We start from the raw sequence: 19,017 nt of genomic DNA, 5'->3' as shown, positions 1-19,017 counted from the left end.
TCTCCCTCTCTCTGCCCCTCCCCTGCTCGTGCTCTGTCTCTCTCTGTCTCAAAAATAAATAAACGTTAAAAAAAAAAAAAAGGAAAGAAAAAACCCACTGGTGTCAATTCAACACTGCCTTTTACAATTACGCCTTCCTATAATACAGCAATTTCTTTTCTTTTTGATGAATTGTTTATCATTGTAACTCATATTCCCACACTGTTCAGGATTTCACTTACAATTTTCTTTTCTATCATAAAACATCCTCTCAGTTATATTCCAGTGGTTCCCAAACCTCCTTCTCCTCCTCAAAACAAACAAACAAAAAAAAGCAATACCTCTCATCCTTGGCTGCTGGGAGTGTAGAATGGACCACTCTATGAAGGGCAGCTGTCAGCACTTATCACATTTACAAATCCCTTTCCTATAAGGGGCGCCTGGGTGGCTCAGTCAGTTAAGCTTCTGTCTCTCGATTTCAGCTCACGTCAGGATCTCAAGGTTTCCTGAGCTCCAGCCACCAGTTGGGCTCTGCACTGGCAAAGAGGAGCCTGCTTGGGATTCTCTCCTTCTCCTCTCTCTGCCCTTACCCCACTTATGCTGCTTCTGTCTCTCTCAAAATAAATAAACTTAAAAAAAAAAAATGCATTTCCTACTTGACCCAGTTCTCTTCAGACAATCTGACAGTTACCTGTGCAAATGTAGGATACGACACGTATTCATTAAAATATTGTTTCTAGGGGACCTGGCTGGCTCAGTCCGCAGAGCACGGGCTCTTGATCTCAGGGTTGTGAGTTTGAGCCCCACCTTGGGTGTAAAGGTTAAAAAACATTGTTTTGAATATGTAAAGGCTGGAAACAAGTGTGTACATATAGTGGATTGGCTATAAATTGGAGTATGTCCACAAAATGGAATATGTCACAGCTAAAAAAAGAAAAAAAAACCCAAAAACAAAAAGAGAGGAAATGTAACTAGACAGTGATAAGGAATATCCAGAATATACTATTAAGTGAAAAAAGCAAAGTGCAAAACAATGCAGAAAATATTGAAGAAAGAATGGAGGGAAATAAGCATGCATAGTCATATTTGCTTGTATTTGCACGAAGACTGGAAGGATAAACAAGAAACTGATTAAAAATGGTTACCTTTAGGGGCACCTGGGTGGCTCAGTCGGTTGAGCCACCGACTTCCGCTCAGGTCATGATCTCACAGTTCGTGAGTTCAAGCCCTGTATCGGGCTCTGTGCTGACAGCTCAGAGCCTGGAGCCTGCTTCTGCGTCTGTGTCTCCCTCTCTGCCCCTAACCCACTCGCATTGTCTCTGTCTCTCTCAAAAATAAAGAAACATTAAAAAAAATTTTTAAAAATGGTTACCTGTAGAAGACTATGAGGGACAGTACTGGTGGGGACTAGGAAGGAGCATTTCTTCTGTGTAGTTAGTGCTTGTAAAATATTTACTGATTCATGTCGTGTGAAGTCTGAGTTAAAATAAAAACTCCTGCACCTAACATTTTTTTCTATTTCTTAAAATCATAATAAAAGGCAATAAACGGGCGCCTGGGTGGCTCGGTTGGTTAAGCGGCAGACTCTTGATCTCAGCCCGGGTCTTGATCTCAGGGTTGTGAGTTCAAGCCCAGAGCTGGGTCACCACCACCACCAACCCACCCCCCTCCACCCCCCATCCCTCTAACCTCCTCACCACCCCCACCACCGGTACTGGGTATAGTCTACAAAAAAAAAAAAAAAAAAAAAAAACCAAACAAAAAAGGCGATAACTATATCAACCTGAAAAGTCGCTGGTTTGTAACAAAGATGCACTTATTTGCACTGATTTTGTCAAGAATTTAAAAGTGTGTTTTGTTAAAATCATTACAGGGCAGAAACATAAATATGTACTTATATATGTATTTTAAACCTAGTTTAATGAAATTAAGATGTATGTTAAAAGTCCGTGAGCTGTTAACCTAAAGAGACACAAGACTATGATCATTAAATACAACATGGGTCTCTAAACAAGTAAACCAGGTAAAACGGTAATGAAATTCAAAATTCCCTACAATCGTCTTACGAAGACCGTCAGGGGTAGCGTGCGCTCAAAGGCCACTCGGGGGTCCCGGGAGCGCGGGGGGACGGCGGCCGAGGCTGGGGCCGCGCTGACCTTGCAGTAGGTGCGGCTCAGCGCCACCTCGAACTTCGCCTGATTCTGGTGCGGCTGCTGCGCCAGCTGAAAGGCCTCCTTAAATGACAGCAGCTTCTTCTCCGCCCCCATGGCGCCGAGACTGGCTGGGACGAGCTTCGTCCGCGCAGGGGTACTGCGGCCCCGACAGACTGCGGAACCAGACAGACTGCGGGACCAGACTCCTAATCCGCCTCCGGCTCCGGTCCGCCCGCAGCGGAGCACCCAGGGCGGGGTTACCGCCAGAGCGTTCAAAAGAACTCCCGCGGGACAAGCAAAAACCGCGAGACTACCGCGACACTGCCGGGAGGCGAAAATTTCGGCCCTGCCAGCCGTTTTGCGCGTGCGCAAAGGGCTGAGCCAGTGTTGTTTTTTGTTTTTTGTTTTTTTTCCCGGCTGGAAGTGAGATGTTTGTGAGTGGTGAGGTTAGGCCGGAAGTGGTGTTGCGTAGGGAATGGGGGGAGGGGGGACGAGCTGAACCGCCGCTCGTCTGGCGAAGCGGGAGGCTTGTGGCGCTGGCTGGAGGTGAGAAGAAAGGCAGCCTCTGATAGGGATGGACCAGAGTCTGCTAACGGGAGATATCCCGGGTTTCATTGGGGGAGGCACCTTCTGCTTTCGCACAGGGGACGAATTGAGGCCTCCCGGGGCGAGAGGGACAGCAATACGGGGTCCGAGCGGAGCTATTCTTGGGTCGGTTGGAAGAGGCAAGCTGAAATTCTTAGAAGGCCTAGTTGGGCCCGAGAGGACTGGAGAGAAGTCAGGAATCCGCTGGAAAGAGGATTAACATGTGAATATGCCTGAAGGTGATACCTGCAAGTTCCTACCCCTAGGATCTAGTGTCCTACCTAATGAGTGCATCGAGGCAATACGGTAAACGAGAGTACAAGAGACAGAAGGTAATTTTAGGTTACGGGTTATGAGACAGATCTGCAGTGTCTTCAGGAGGGAACCAAACCTTACATATCCTTTACAAACGTAGAATATTTTTTACAGACAAAAGTATAAATCATACATTGTGTACTCGCCACCTAACTGCAGAAATAAATTACATAAACTCCTTGATAATATAAATTGAAGTCCTTTGTCTGACCCACGCAGTCTCATTCTGTTCCCTCTTGCCCAAGGTAGCCACTCTCCCAAGCACTTTTATGCTTCAATTTTAACAACATATATAGTAATGTTTTGCATAATTTTAACAATCAGCAGTGTATATATCCTTTTGTAGCTTGCTTGTTAACTTATGTTGTTAAGATTTACCAGTGTAACGTAACTCTGGTTCATTCATTGTAACAGCTGAACAGGTATTCCCTTATATTAATTTTTCAGTATATATCCTTTTTTTTTTTTTGCTCTGTATGCCCAGTGCCTGATACATTGTAAGTTCCTAAATATTAGTTAAGTGAATGAATGCTGTAGCATTTGAGCTAAATCATTTAAAGAATGAATAGGATCTCAAATGACTTAAGGATATTCCATATAAACAGAATACTAGTCAGAAGCAGAATCGTGGAAGTGCATGACAAATTTCAAGAACTGTGGTAGTCTTAGAGCTTAAAATATAGAATTGTATGAAGAATAAGATGAGGCTTAGATTTAAAGAAATTGTCCTGGGGAGAATGCACTAGCTCAGAACCATTAGAGGTTTTTGAATTGTGAGAAAACTGATCAAAACTAATTTTTGTGAGTGCCTGGCAATAAAAATAAATGAAAAGCTGTACTTTTATTTTTATTATTACTTTTTTAATGTTTGTTTTTGAGAGAGATGCAGAGCGCAAGTGGGGGTAGGGCAGAGAGAGAGGGAGACACAGAATCTGAATGAGGCTCCAGGCTGCACAGAGCTGGACACCGGGCTCGAACTCACAAACTGTGAGATCATGATGTGAGCCGAAGTTGGGCACTTAACCAACTGAGCCACCCAAGTGCCCCAAAAGGCTGTATTTTTAGAGGATAATATTCATAACACCATGGAGATATGTCTAAGATGTAAGAATTTGTGTCAGGGAATTAAAGATCACCTGTTATGCTTACAGCAAGAATGATCATTGCATTGAACATATAAGACAATCATGCATACTTCCTTAAAATCCTGAAACGTTTTCCTAGACCATTCATTCATAGCACCACTTTCCTGAAGAACTGTTTCACACCTTCTGTCAAACTTGCAACATTTTCTACTTCTGTGTTCCACGTAGCTGACACACCTTGCTGATACCTTGCGTCCTGTTTCAGTTAAAAAAGGACTTACCCCCCTGGAGGCCTGGCAGGCTGAGTCAGAAGAGCTGGAGACTCTTGATCTCCGAGGTCCGGAGTTTGAGCCCCACATTAGGGGTAGACATTACTTAATAAAAAAATAAACTTAAAAAAAAAAAAAGGAAGGTGTTTCCCAGGCTTTCATTACCACTTCTACCAGGTCTATACCCTAATACATTCCCTCTACTATTATTGTAGGTGAATTGTCTGATTTAGGAGAGGGAGTACGCTCTTTAAGAATGTTTTTTGAGGGTGCCTGGGTGGCTCAGTCTGTTGGGCATCAGCCTCTTGATTTTGGCTCAGGTCATGATCTCACTGTGGGTCCAGCCCTGTGTTGGGCTCTGTAATGTCAGTGTGGAGCCTGGTTGGGGTTCTCTCTGCCCTTCCTCCCTCCTGTGAGCATGCTCTCTGAAAAATAAATAAACTTAAAAAAAATACTTAAAAAAAATTTTTTTTAATGTTTATTTTTTTGAGAGAGAGCGAGAGACAGAGCTCAAGAGGGGAAGGGCAGAGGGAGACACAGAATCCGAAGCAGGCTCCAGGCTCTGAGCTGTCAGCACAGCGCCCGACATGGGGCTCAAACTCACGGACCATGAGATCATGACCTGAGCCGAAGTCAGACGCTTAACCGACTGAGCCACCCAGGCACCCCCCCCCAAAGAAATACATTTTTAATTCAACAGTCTGAAGCATAGCCAATTATAAACTCCTGAGAGGATTGGGTTGAAATAGGAGTAATAAAAATATTTTAAAAAACAATGCTTAAATGACAGTTGGTTTTGTCTAAAAGAATAGTAATTCAAACTTATAAGTGAGATACTAGTATTTTACGTGAGTTATTTTTAGGTAGATTTAGGTGCTAAGCTTTATAAACTAAATCTAAACATAGTTTACATGTATCTTTGTATAAGACCCTTCTTTCTGCTACTTAACAGTATAAGCAGTTTATTGTAAAATAGGGTATCTTTGATTATCCTATTTTAAAGAATATGTTTTACTAGTCTTTGTCTTACATGTTACCAAATTGTTCAAATATAGTTTGGTAATTCATTTTTCACTGGTAAAAATAGTGTCATTCATTCTCTCGTTTATTTCAAATACATTTACTGAGTGCCTACCATATGACAAACACATTCTAGGAACAGGTAGGTAAGATTCATTTGTGCAAAATCAGTAACCTGAAACTATATCACATAACTATGTTAGTGCATCTTGGTATATAAGGAAACTTCCCGTACAACTAGTTGGTCAACTTAATTGAAATTCTGTCCTAAAGGATGGCTACGCTATATGCACATCTGATTAAATAGCATTATTGCTCGGAAATGACCATGGTCAACCTCAATATGTCTATCTTAAGCATCAGTGCACACGTTTATGATCTTTTAAGTTTTGGCCATGAAGGGATCTGTCCCAGCAGAGCCCATTTGGGCTGTAGAATTATACTGATGTACTTGCCCATATTATGTATGGTATGTGTATGCTCTGATGTACATTGACTCCTAATTACGAATATGTCTCTTCAAATTAAAATTCCCCAACTTATGGTTAGACCAAAAACAGGTTTGAGCCTATCCCCCAAAACTCCTATGACTTCCCATTAAGAGAAGTTAAACAAAAGGAGGGCAGACAAAAGACTTTGTAGCACATTTAGCCCCTTTTTTCTTTAGCTGTATAAGGTAAATATCTATAAAATACCTGGGGGAACATGGCATATTTTATCCTTAAAATTGTAATGGCTTGTGGAGCATCTGGCTGTCTCAGTTGGGAGAACATGCTGTGCTTCATCTTGGGGTTTAAAGTTCAAGCCCCATGTTGGGTGTAGAGATTACTTAAAAATAAAATCTTTAAAAACAACAACAACAAAAACCGCTAGTGATTTGAGATTTCTTGGAGGGAAAGAAGTATTAAAAACAAGAAAGCATCCTTACTGGAACTTTTAACTGAGAGGAAGAGTCAATAATTGTTCTCTTTCACCTTTTAAGGGCAGCTATGTATCTAAGTCAGATTGCTTTTAAGGCTACTGTGATTTCCCTCCAACTCTTCTTATTCATTAAAAAGAAATCTAGATGCAGTTGAGTTTCCAACAATTTAGTTCTGGTTTAAACATCGATGATATACACTGTGCTCTGACATCCAAGAGAAATAAACTCTCTAGTCCTACCAACCTATCTTGGAAGACAGGACATAAGAAAACCTCTGCCTTTTTCAGACCATGGTGAAATATTTGGAACGTGCCATCTTTCAAGGAAACCTCTAACCAAGATTAAGTCAAGGCATCTACCAGTCCCCGAATTCTCTCCCAGATGCACGTCTTTTTAAGTATAGTCTGGTACTGTATACAGTAGATTTCTAGTCACTTAGGCCACTTAGCCATCGTTAAAGCATTTATAATAACTAGCCAAGTTGATATTTCCAAGCCCCTCCTAAGGCAACCAACATCTAAAATTGCCACCACTCTAATAAACCCTGACCTCTGTCCCTATCTGTAGGTCTTCCTGAGGGCACCAACCCTGTATATTACTATAAACAGAAAACTATGCCAAGAGAGTGCTAGCCTAGAGACAAGGTGATGCATTTTGTGCTGTTGCATATTACAACTTCATCCTACTCCTACAGCAACCCCCGTTTCCTCAGTGGCCTCTCCTGCCACTTCCCTGGCACCTTCCTGAAGCTGCATTCCAGTATTGCTCCAGGGTGCCTATTAAAGCTTTTCATAAAGTTTCAGCCCTTAAGTTCAAGATTTAACATTTGTCCAATGCTAAACTGACCAAACAGGACAGATTTCTCTTGACCAGCTCTTCACATCCCTGTTTCTCACTGAATTATGCCACATCGTGTGACCCATCTCACAGCCATCTTTACTCCTGCCTGTACCTCCAGATCTGTACCCTTCAGTTCTAACTTGCTTCTGTTTTCTGACGTTTCATAACAGAGACCAACAAGGCACCTGAGTAGCATGCTAGGCCGTTAGGACTCATGAGATCCTTGAGTAGTCCCTTTGGCATTTGAAGTCGAAGAAGAAGAATCAGCAACTACACTTTGTCTATAATGTGTAATCTGTGTCCACAATTATGGTATGCTCCAGCAACAAAAAGATACACAGCCTTTGCTGATATCCTCATTTAAAATGCACCCATATGTACAGTCCAGCAGATTCCTTTGTATTTACCCACAGGAGTTGAAAAGTTATGTTCACACAAAAGTCTGCAACTGATGTTTGTAGCTGCTTTTTTGATAATTGCCAAAATTTAGGGATGCCTAGGTGGCTCAGGCAGGTAAGCGTCCAACTTTGGCTTGGGTCACGATCTCACCATTCATGAGTTCGAATCCCGTGTCAGGCTTCACGCAGGCAGTGCGGAGCCTGCTTGGGATTCTGGCTCTCTCCTCTCTCTCTCTGTCGGCCCCTCCCCCACTTGTACATTCTCTCTCAAAATAAACAAATAAACTTAAAAAAAATTGCCAAACCTTGGAAGCAACCAAGAAGTCTTTCAGTAGGTGCATGGATAAATAAACTTTTATATCCAGACAATGGAATATTATTCTGTGGTAAAAAGAAATGAACCATCAAGCCATGAAAAGACATTAAGGAACCTTAAATATGTATTACTAAGTGAAAGAGGCCAATGTAAAAATGCTTCATACTGTAAATTCCAGTTTATGACATTCTAGAAAAGGTAAAACTGGAGACATTAAAAAAAAAAAATCAGTGATTACCAGGGATTGGAGGGAGGTAGAGATGAATAGGCAGAACATAGGATTTTTAGAGCAGTGAACATTTTCTGATATCATAGTGATGGATACATGTCATACATTTGTCAATTGTCAAATTATTGTTAATAGTAAAGTCCATATAGGTATAATTAATGAAGTCTCACAGAAGAATATCACCAAGACTATAGCCTTTTCTCTATAGCCTTTTCTGACATCTTTTTTGCTCAAATTTACCGTTCTCTGTGATGCCTCTTTCCAAGCTGGCTTTATAGTTGAAAGGGTAGGTCCCCACATAAATATAACAGCAATAGGCTGATGAATATTGATGGCATATAAATAATGTATGGCTCATTTAAAAAAATTTTTTTTTTAATGTTTATTTTTGAGAGAGACAGAGACAGAATGTGAGTGGGTTAGGGGCAGAGAGAGAGGGAGACACAGAATCCAAAACAGGCTCCAGGCTCTGAGCTGTCAGCACAGAACCCTATGCGGGCTTGAACTCGTGAGCCACGAGATCCTGACCTGAGCCGAAGTCCGACGCTTAACCGACTGAGCCACCCAGGCGCCCCTGTATGGCTCATTTTTGAGAGCTGCTTGATATTCCTTATACCCATACTTTGCTTGTGTCCTAGTATACAAGTCTACTCTTTCACTCAGGTGAGGAATTGGTGGTAGTTAGAAAGGAAAATACTTAGTGTGTCCCCCTAATCAGGGGATTCTAATATTCCTCTCAGGTGAGTGGGGGAAATCTGCTCACCAGACAAATAATAAGTAATCTTAAGATAATGTGTATTTCAGCTTTAACACTGTGACTTCCTGGAAGAACTCAAGGAATGCAGGATTTATACTAAAAAATAACAGGCCTTATGGGGACAATGGGATTAGGACCAAACTAGATGACTTTGTAACTAGAGCAATAACAAAAATGATTCGAAACCTCTTCAGGATTTATTTTAATCAGGCATGATAAGACACACAGACACAGAAATGTCACACAGTAGGAAGTTTTTATACTCCCAGATCCCTAGAGGCAGGACACAGAGCATGCCAAGCCATGCAAGGGGCCACAGGGGGAAACAGGAGGTTTCAGGAGGCAGAGGGAGCAGAAGGGAAACTGCAGAAAAGCCTGGGTATTTTCTAGGACAGAACCAGTGAGGCAGGATGAGCTGGCTAAGCAGGTTTAAAATGGGGTTTTTGATTGATTTCAACAGGCTCTAGGGCATAGGGACTGTTCCTAGTTGTCAGATACCTGGCTCTGAGATGCCTGGGGCGGAGGGGAATATTGCCCGGGTTTAAGAGCCTGATTGGGGTGGGGTGTGTGTGCAGTGGGGTGGGCTCTAGAAGGGTGAGTTTGCATATGAAAGTTGTGTTAACTGGTTGCTATCTGTTGAGTTGTTTGCCATCTCTAGAGTCGTTTTGGGGGATGCCCAGTCCCTCTCTGATTCGTGAGAACCCGGATGCCAGAGTGCATCAAGAATACAGATAATAAGAAAAAATTAATGCAAATGATTCTAATAACAGTTACTCACGCTGTAAGATGTTGAATTTTTTTTTTTTATTTACTTATTTTGAGAGAGAGCGTGTGAGTGGAGGAGGGGGTAGAGAGGGGGAGAGAGAGAATCCCAAGCAGGCTCCACACTGTCAGCACTGAACCAGATGTGGAGTTCAAACTCACAAACCGTGAGATAATGACCTGATCCGAAAGCAAGAGTTGGACACTTAACCGACTGAGCCACCCAGGTGCCCTTAAGTTGTTGAATTTCTAGTAAACACTACAGTAAGTATAAGGCTTTACCTCCCTCCCCCAGAAAGGTGGAACAACTTGATGGAACGCTATGTAAGAAAGTGCTGTGTATGATACTAAGACCCAAATAACACCAAGGTCAAAGGGCAGTGCAGTGAGCACAGGTTTCCCCTTTGAAAATAGGGCATTCCTGTGAAATCCCCTGCTTTCAGAAAGTTGGTGTGAGGCCACTTTGCTTTTACCAAAGACCTACATTAGTATGGTAATGGCTCTTTGCACAAAAGTGAAAATCCTCTTTGGATTTCTTTCAGTTAGCAAAAACAGCTATCAATGTAGGTCTGCCCAGAAGTGAAATGGCATAACACAACCTTTTAGAAAGTGGGGGATACCTGTGCTTCTACGATGGACATACCCAAACTGAACTGGGAGGAAGTCTAAAGTGGCAGATGAACCATGGGCCTCCATGGCTCGCTGTATTCAGCTTTATTACGTGTACTTTGCAGTTTCTGATGCCAACTTCCAGGTTTTACAGACATCATTTTTTCTTTTTTTATTAAAAAATTTTTTTAGGGGCGCCTGGGTGGCTCAGTTGGTTAAGCGTCTGACTTCAGCTCAGGTCATGATCTCACAGTCCGTGAGTTCGAGCCCCACGTCGGGCTCTGTGCTGACAGCTCAGAGCTTGCAGCCTGCTTTGGATTCTGTCTCCCTCTCTCTCTGCCCCTCCCCTGCTCATACTCTGTCTCTCTCTGTCTCAAAAATAAATAAAAACATTAAAAAAAATTTTTTTTAAATGCTTATTTACTTTTGAGAGAAAGAGACAGAGACAGGTGTGAACAGGGGAGGGGCAGAGAGAGAGAGAGAGAGAGAGAGAGAGAGAGAGAGAGAGACAGAATCCGAAGCAGGCTCCAGGCTCTGAGCTGTCAACACAGAGCCCAGCACAGGGCTCGAACTCACGGACTGCAAGATCACGACCTGAGCTGAAGTTGGACGCTTCACTGAGCCACCCAGGCACCCCTGACATCATTGTTTCTATTTACCAATCTTGGTTTAGGTCATTTGCCTTACAGAAATAGACCTAAGCTGATATGACATAGTGATGAGAAGAGCTTTAGGCCTTTTGCTTCAGGACCCATGATCTTGGATATCCTGAAGGTTGCCATATAGCTGTATTCTAAAGTTTTAATGTCATCTCTCTGCTCTTATTCCCAGGCCAAGGATGCAGTCCAAGAAAGTTCTAAAAATATATCATCAGGTCCAACTTGGTAGTTGACCTAGCCATGGAAAGCCTCACTGGGTCAGACCATAACTGGCATTCTTAAAAACTCTTCCCATCATAAAGTATCAAGAAGGAAAATGTAGGATATATACCTACCACTTCAAGAAAGCTCCTGTACCAGCCAACAGCCTAACAGATTAGCTAGCTGCTTTGATCGTCAAGCAGACGTACTCAAGCTCAGCACAGCACAGGAAAAATCTCTCTATGAACATTTTTCACAATCTGTGTGTGACCTATTAGCAGGTCATGAAATCAGTTCTGTAAGTCACAGTGAAAGTTTTTTTAAAACAGTAAAATATATCAAGTGTTTTGTGTGATTCCTCTGCCAGAATTGTGCTACCAGGAATACTAAGGTCAATTTCAAGATCTGAAAAGAAAATTAACTAATGGATGGCATATAATGAACAGAATGTATACTGGCTAAGAAATGGCTTTTCAAGCATTTGTCCACTGGTGTCTTGTTTCGTTTTCATAATAATAAAGTTGGTGAGCAGTCTAGTTTATGTTCCCGTGACTTACAACTAGATGTGAAGTCTGAGATGTTCAACTGAGATGCATTTGCAAACTATATTTTTTGGGAAAGATGTTATCTAGGCTATATATATATATATATATATATATATATATATATATATGTGTATATTTATATACACAATTTTTTTAGTGGCATTTAAAACATTTTAATTAGCATTACTTTTAAAATGGATCCTATCGTTTTTAAAAGAAAGAGGAAAAATGAAGTGAAATGTGCAGACACTTGTTCAAGTTCAGCTGCTGCACCTGGAAATGTGAATAGTGACCATGTTGAGAGAAATACTGACTGTAATCTGCAAACTTCAACCTCGTTTGAGCCACATTTCAAAAAGAAAAAGGTAAGTGCAAGACGTTATAATGAAGATTATTTAAAATACGGTTTTATCAAATGTGAAAAACCCTTGGAAAATGACAGACCTCAGTGTGTTATTTGTAACAATATTCTTGCAAATGAGAGCTTAAAACCTTCTAAATTAAAAAGGCACTTAGAAACTCAGCATGCTGAACTTACTGATAAGCCTCTTGAGTATTTTCAAAGAAAGAAAAAGGATGTAAAGTTGTCTACACGATTTCTTGGTTGTCCTACAGCTGTTAGCGAGAAAGCCTTATTATCATCGTATTTGGTTGCATATCGAGTGGCGAAAGAGAAAATGGCTCACACGGCTGGTGAAAAAATAATTCTTCCAGCGTGTTTGGATATGGTGCGTACAATTTTTGATGACAAATCGGCTGATAAATTAAAAACGATATCTAGTGATGACATAATATCTCTTCGAATGTGCACTATTGCGGAACACTTAGAAACAATGCTTCTTACCCGGTTGCAGACTGGTATAGACTTTGCGATCCAGCTCGATGACAGCACCGACCTGGGGAGCGGCACGACACTCTTAGTTTATGTCAGATACGTGTGGCAAGAAGATTTCATGGAGGATTTTTTGTGTTGTTTAAATATAACCTCACACCTAAGCGGGTTAGATATTTTTACAGAATTAGAAAAGTGCATTGTTGGCCGATATAAATTAAACTGGAAGAACTGCAAAGGGATTACAAGTGACGGAGCAGCAAGCAAAACCGGAAGACACAGCAGAGTAATTAAAAAATTGCTAGAAGTGACTAATAATGGCGCCGTGTGGAATCACTGTTTTATACATCGTGAAGCTTTAGCATCCAGAGAAATCCCACAGAATCTCTTGGAAGTACTGAAAAACGCAGTGAAAGTTGTTAACTTCATTAAAGGAAGTGCGCTAAATAACCAGCTTCTTGAAACATTTTGTTCAGAGATTGGAGCTAATCGTACCCACTTACTATACCATACCAAAGTTCGTTGGTTGTCTCATGGCAAAATACTAAGCAGGGTTTACGAACTCAGGAACGAGATCCACCGTTTTCTTACTGAAAAAAAGTCTTATTTGGCAAGTATTTTGGAAGATGACATTTGGGTGATGAAATTGGCATATTTAACAGATATTTTTGGCATTCTTCACGAACTGAGTTTAAAACTACAGGGGGAAAATAGCAATATATTCCAACAGGTCGAACGCATCCAGGGATTCCAAAAGACACTATTGTTATGGCAAGCGAGGCTTAAAAGCAGCCGTCCGAGCTACTACATGTTTCCAAGATTTTTGCAACATATCGAAGAGAACGTTATTAGTGAAAACCTTTTGAAAGAAATAAAATTAGAGATATTGGTGCATCTCACTTCTCTGTCTCAAACTTTTAACCATTTCTTTCCAGAAGAGAAGTTTGAAACGTTAAGAGAAAACAGCTGGGTGAAAGATCCCTTTGCTTTTCGAAACCCAGAATCAGTAATTGAGTTAAACTTGGTGCCTGAAGAAGAGTGAATTACTGCAGCTCAGTTCCTCATATACATTGAAGACTGACTACGAAGCATTAACATTATCGGCATTTTGGATTAAGGTAAAGGAAGACTTCCCTCTGCTAAGCAGAAAGAGTGTCCCGCTTCTGTTACCATTCACGACAACCAGTTTGTGCGAGCGTGGGTTTTCAGTCCTGACCCAGTTAAAAGCAAAGGAAAGAAACGGGTTGAAAGGTGCAGCAGATATGCGGGTGGCACTGTCCTCCTGTTTTCCCGACTGGAGCGAACTTCTCAGCAGGCAAGCACACCCGTCACCTTAAGTGAATCTTCCCTGATTTGTGTTCTTGTGTTTCTTATTTTGTGACATTTTTCTATGCTGAATTCAGATGCTAACACAGCATTGTATGTGGTAACTTGGTTTTTATTTTTGGCATATTTAAATATTAATGAAATCATAATGTAACTTTCCATTCTTTGACCAAAACTTTAATGAACTTCTGTTAGAGGCCAGGAAGTTTTCTAGAGACATTTGGGATGCAAAATGAAGAAAGCAAAGATCATTCTGTAGTGGAACTTCGTGGAACTGGCAGGGAGAGAGACAGACAGACCATAAATAACCCTTAAAATATTTTAAAGGTAATAAGTACTATAGAAACAGCAATAAGAAAGAAGGCTCGGGAACTGTTATATGGGCACCAAATCATGAAGGGCTCTGTAGACCATCAAAGGGCCTCTGGGTTTTTGTCTGAAATGGAGAGCAGTTGAAGGATTATGCAGAGGAAAGATGTGATGTGAATTAGGTTTTAAAAGATTCACTTCATAGGTGCCCAGCTGGCTCAGTCAATAGAGCATGTGCCTCTTTTTTTTAATTTTATTTTTTTTAATATTTATTTATTTTTGAGACAATGCGAGAGACAGAGTGCAATCAGCGGAGGGATGGACGGAGGGAGACACAGAATCTGAAGTGGGCTCCAGGCTCTGAGCTGTCAGCCCAGAGCCCGACGCGGGGCTCAAACTCCCAAACCGTGAGATCATGACCTGAGCTGAAGTTGGACGCTTAACCAACTGAGCCACTCAGACGCCCCTAGAGCATGTGCCTCTTGATCTTGGGGTTGTGAGTTTGTGCCCCACATTGGGTGTAGAGATTACTTAAAAAAATAAAATAAGATGAAATAAATAGAAGACTCTGGCTGACATTTTGAGAATAAATGGAATTCAATGTTAACTTCCCTAAAGAGGATTTTCCTAACCCACCTTAGTTTTTGTTCCATTATTCCCTTTGTTTCTTTTCTTGGTAGTGTATCATTTGTAATATTTTTATTTATTTGATAACTGATTCTGTCAATCTGCTACCCTGGAATGAGTGCTTCATAGGAGCAGAATTCATGTCCATTTTGTTTTTTGTTTTTTGTTTTTTGTTTTTTTTTTTTAAAGAAATTTTTTTTCAACGTTTATTTATTTTTGGGACAGAGAATGAACGGGGAAGGGGCAGAGAGAGAGGGAGACACAGGATCGGAAACAGGCTCCAGGCCCTGAGCCATCAGCCCAGAGCCCGACGCGGGGCTCGAACTCACAGACCGCGAGATCGTGACCTGGCTGAAGTCGGACGCTTAACCGACTGCGCCACCCAGGCGCCCCTTCATGTCCATTTTGTATGATGCACAGTAAGTGGGGATGTAATGTACATCTAATTAACAAATAATGATCTCTAACATCTGTAACTTGAGGTTGTATTCTCAGGAATAATTATTAAATGTGTGGCAAAGTCTCTTTCACATTTTTAAAAATATTTGTTTATTTTTGAGGGAAAGAGACAATGTGCGAGCACGGGAGGGACAGAGAGAGAGGGACAGAAGCATGCTCTACATGGACAGCAGCAAGTCCAATGTGGGGCTTGAACTCCCCAACCTTGAGATCATGACCTGAGCTGAAGTCAGATGCTTAACTGACTGAATCACCCAGGTGCCCCCCTCCCCCATTTTTTTTTTTTTTAACATTTTAAAATCTGATTTGGTCAGATAATCTCTATAAGCATTCGAAAATGGCATTGATTGATATGGCTTCCTCACATTGTTGCTGATAATTGAGCAACTTAAATTGCTTAATATGTGTTCCTCAAATTAATTTCAACTTCTGCCTTTATACAGTCACTGATTCCAGTGGGTGGTGTTGCTCTTGGCAAGGGCTCTCTCTAAAATTGTAAAGGTGAGCAATTCCTTTCCATCAGCTACCATGCTCAGCATTCTTGTAATATTTGTGTTTTCAGATTTTGTCTTCTATCGAAGGTGATTTTTTTACTTGCCTTTTTGGGACTCGAAATAAAGTGTTGGAATACAGTTCCCCAGGAATATCTCACATGTCTGCTCAGTGTGGATTCTCTGAATGAAGGTGTTTGCATCCACATTAAGAATGTTTGTCGGGGCGCCTGGGTGGCGCAGTCGGTTAAGCGCACGACTTCAACTCAGGTCACGATCTCGCGGTCTGTGAGTTCGAGCCCCGCGTCGGGCTCTGGGCTGATGGCTCGGAGCCTGGAGCCTGTTTCCGATTCTGTGTCTCCCTCTCTCTCTGCCCCTCCCCCGTTCATGCTCTGTCTCTCTCTGTCCCAAAAATAAATTTAAAAAGTTGAAAAAAAAAATTAAAAAAAAAAAAAAAGAATGTTTGTAAAGGGAGACAGTTGAGGATCATGAAGCTAGAGACATACCAGGGAAGTAAAGATAAAGCCTTCTTTCCCTCCCCTGAGTTGTTTGCTTGCATTCCAGAGTAATGGATAATCTCCCTGGAGACGAGGATGGGAAGATATACCAGCAACCCCACAAAACCCTAGAGTCTAATATCATGCAACCCACTGCATGATGGAGAGGTGACATCTGATCCTTACCATGTCACGCTGTGGGAGTTGGGGTATGGGGAGCTAACAAACAAAACTGATGTGTCTGCTTCTTTTTTTTTTTGGCTGTGAGTAATAAATTGTTTCTGACTCAAAGATTGTGTGTCTTTTTGTCGGTATATGACACTCTGCCGAATCCCTTTGTGCAAGGCACACGTTCAAGGTTTCGGGGATTAGGATCTGGACATCTGTTGGGTGGTGAAGGGGGGACTCAGCCTATCACAGTCCACTCTTACCAAAGACTCATACGCATCTTGCATGAGAAAGATACTCACCCATCTTGAATGTGACCAGAAGTCTCAGCCCATTACATCAACTCAAGTCCAAAACCTCGTCTAAGTCTCACTGGCTCAAAGGCTCAAGTCTTCCACCTAAATCACCTAGGTTAGGTGTGGGTACAGTATCTGGGTATAATCTATCCTGAGGCAAAATCTTGCATCTGTGACCTATCTGTGACCTGTGAAATTAGAAACCAGTTCTGTGCTTCAAAATACCTAGACTGTTCTAGGGTAATAGTCACAACCCATTCCCATTCAAAAAGGGAGAAAAACATTAAATTCTGGTTCCTTTTTGTAACAGTTCTCTCCTTTTTATCTCTTTTACATTTTACTAAAAGCCACAAAAAAACCCAGGACATACCTCTAATACTTGGCTTGGAAATCTCACATAAAATCCAAGTTCGTTGCTCTCAAGTCCTGTTTTCTATATAATTATAGGACATAATCCATCCTAAACTTCCCCTATCATTCTATAACAGAACCCCAAAAAACCCAAAAACTGCTGGCGAGGTGCTTCTGAGCCCTCACAGCAGTGCTTTTAACATCCAATTATGCTACAGTTTGTTTACAACGACTTAGGTATTCTTTTTTAAGTAGGCTTCACGTCCAGCAGGGAGCCCAACATGGGGCTTGAACTCATGACTCTGAGATCAAGACCTGAACTGAGATTCAGAGTAGGATGCTTGGGGCGCCTGGGTGGCTCAGTCGGTTGAGCGTCTGACTTCAGCTCAGGTCATGATCTCAGGGTCCGTGGGTGTGAGCCCCGTGCGTCAGGCTCTGGCAGCTCAGAGCCTGGAGCCTGCTTCGGATTCTGTGTCTCCCTCTCTCTCTCTGCCCCTCCCCCACTCACGCTCTATCAAAAAATGAATAAATGTTAAAAAAAAATTTAAAAAAAAAAGTAGGATGCTTAACCTACTGAGCCACCAAGGCACCCCAATGATACAGGTATTCTTTAAGACCATACAGGTTTGGGGTGCCTGGATGGCTCCGTTGATTTCAGCTCCCGTCATGATCTCGTGGGGCTACACACTGACAGCATGGAGCCTGTTTGGGATCCTCTCTCCTTCTCTCTGCCTGTCCCCCAGTCACTCTCTCTCTCTTTCAAAATAAATAAATAAACTTAAAAAAAAGGATGATATAGGTTTTCTCTACCATGCTCTTCACTCCTGAGACCTCAGAGACCTGAGTCTTTGACACCCATATTTCTACTAACAATCTGTTTTAAGGCAATGTAGATTTCTTCTACTGTGTTCCCCCAAATGGTTTCAGCCTCCGTGCAGTTGCAAACCACTTCCATATTTTGAGTATTTGTTCCAGCAGACTTGCCAAAATTTGAAGCCAGAAAAATCTCATTGTTTTGATGACTGTAGCTATCTCATCTGTTCTCCAACTTCACCTCTGCTTTGGGGCACCTCCTTGCAGATTCTGGCCAAGATTAGCCAAGAGTAACTGTCCCTGGTGACATCCCAAGCTCAGTCTCAGAACTGAAGAAAACAGGGAAACAGAAAAGGGATACTTCCAGATCCTGCTCTAACAAGCTACCATAAACCTAGTGGCTTAAAACAACATGTATCTGTTTAGAAATGAGGTCGGAAGTCCAACGACAGTCTCCCAGGACTAAAGTCAAGATGTCAGCAAGGCTTGTTCCTTCAGGAGGCTCTAGGGAATAATCAATCTCTCCTTTTTTTTTTTTTTTTAATTTTTTAATGTTTATTTTTGAGAGACAGAGACACAGACAGTGTGAGTGGGGGAGGGGCAGAGAGAGAGGGCGACATAATCCGAAGCAGGCTCCAGACCCCAAGCTGTCCGCACAGAGCCCAGTGCGGGGCTCAAACCCACAAACTGTGAGATCATGACCTGAGCCAAAGTCGGACGCTCAACTGATTGAGCCAATCAGGTGCCCCCCCCCATTTTTTTTTTTTTTAATATTTACTTTTGCAAGAGAGAGAGTGAGAGGAAAAGGGGCAGAGAGAGAGAGAGAGAGAGGAGGACAGAGAATCCAAAGCAGGCTCTGTGCTGACAGCAGACAGCCAGATGTGGGGCTTGAACTCACGAACCTCGAGATCATGACCTGAGCCAAAGTTGGACACTTAACTGACTGAGCCACCCAGGCTCCCCAGGAAGAATCTTTCTTTACATTTTCAAGCTTCAAGAGTCTGCCTACATTCCCTGTCTCATGGCCCCATCCTGCAGCATAGCACCCCCAAGTATCTCTCTGCTTCCATCATTACATTGCCTTCTCTGTGTCTCTGATCCACTTGCCTCCCTTTTATAAGGGAGACAGAGCGGGGACTGGACTCAGGCCCCCTCAACCCTAACCCAAAACCCAGCATTCCTTGGCAGCTGGAACTCTAGGCCT

At 42.1% G+C, this 19,017-nt stretch overlaps 1 protein-coding gene and 1 long non-coding RNA gene across 2 annotated transcripts; both read left to right on the top strand.

Moving 5' to 3' along the window:
* The first annotated feature begins 2,498 nt into the window (after positions 1 to 2,498).
* FAM200B (family with sequence similarity 200 member B) lies at positions 2,499 to 14,434 on the top strand. Its single transcript, XM_047857470.1, is given in 4 exon segments — positions 2,499 to 2,678; positions 11,071 to 11,397; positions 11,862 to 13,514; positions 13,516 to 14,434. Coding segments are annotated over 3 exon segments (1,965 nt in total). The 5' UTR covers positions 2,499 to 2,678; positions 11,071 to 11,383; the 3' UTR covers positions 13,814 to 14,434.
* A 729-nt stretch (positions 14,435 to 15,163) lies between these two features.
* On the top strand, positions 15,164 to 16,476 carry LOC125164634 (uncharacterized). The gene is made up of 2 exons (XR_007151837.1): positions 15,164 to 15,881; positions 16,253 to 16,476. It is a non-coding gene; the product is annotated as an uncharacterized LOC125164634 (long non-coding RNA).
* Positions 16,477 to 19,017: the final 2,541 nt, after the last annotated feature.

Source organism: Prionailurus viverrinus, chromosome B1 (genome assembly GCF_022837055.1).
Source record: "Prionailurus viverrinus isolate Anna chromosome B1, UM_Priviv_1.0, whole genome shotgun sequence".
Classification (NCBI taxonomy): Eukaryota; Metazoa; Chordata; class Mammalia; order Carnivora; family Felidae; genus Prionailurus; species Prionailurus viverrinus.
The sequence above is the reverse complement of the archived record's forward strand: the minus strand, read 5'-3'. Positions and strand labels throughout refer to the sequence as shown.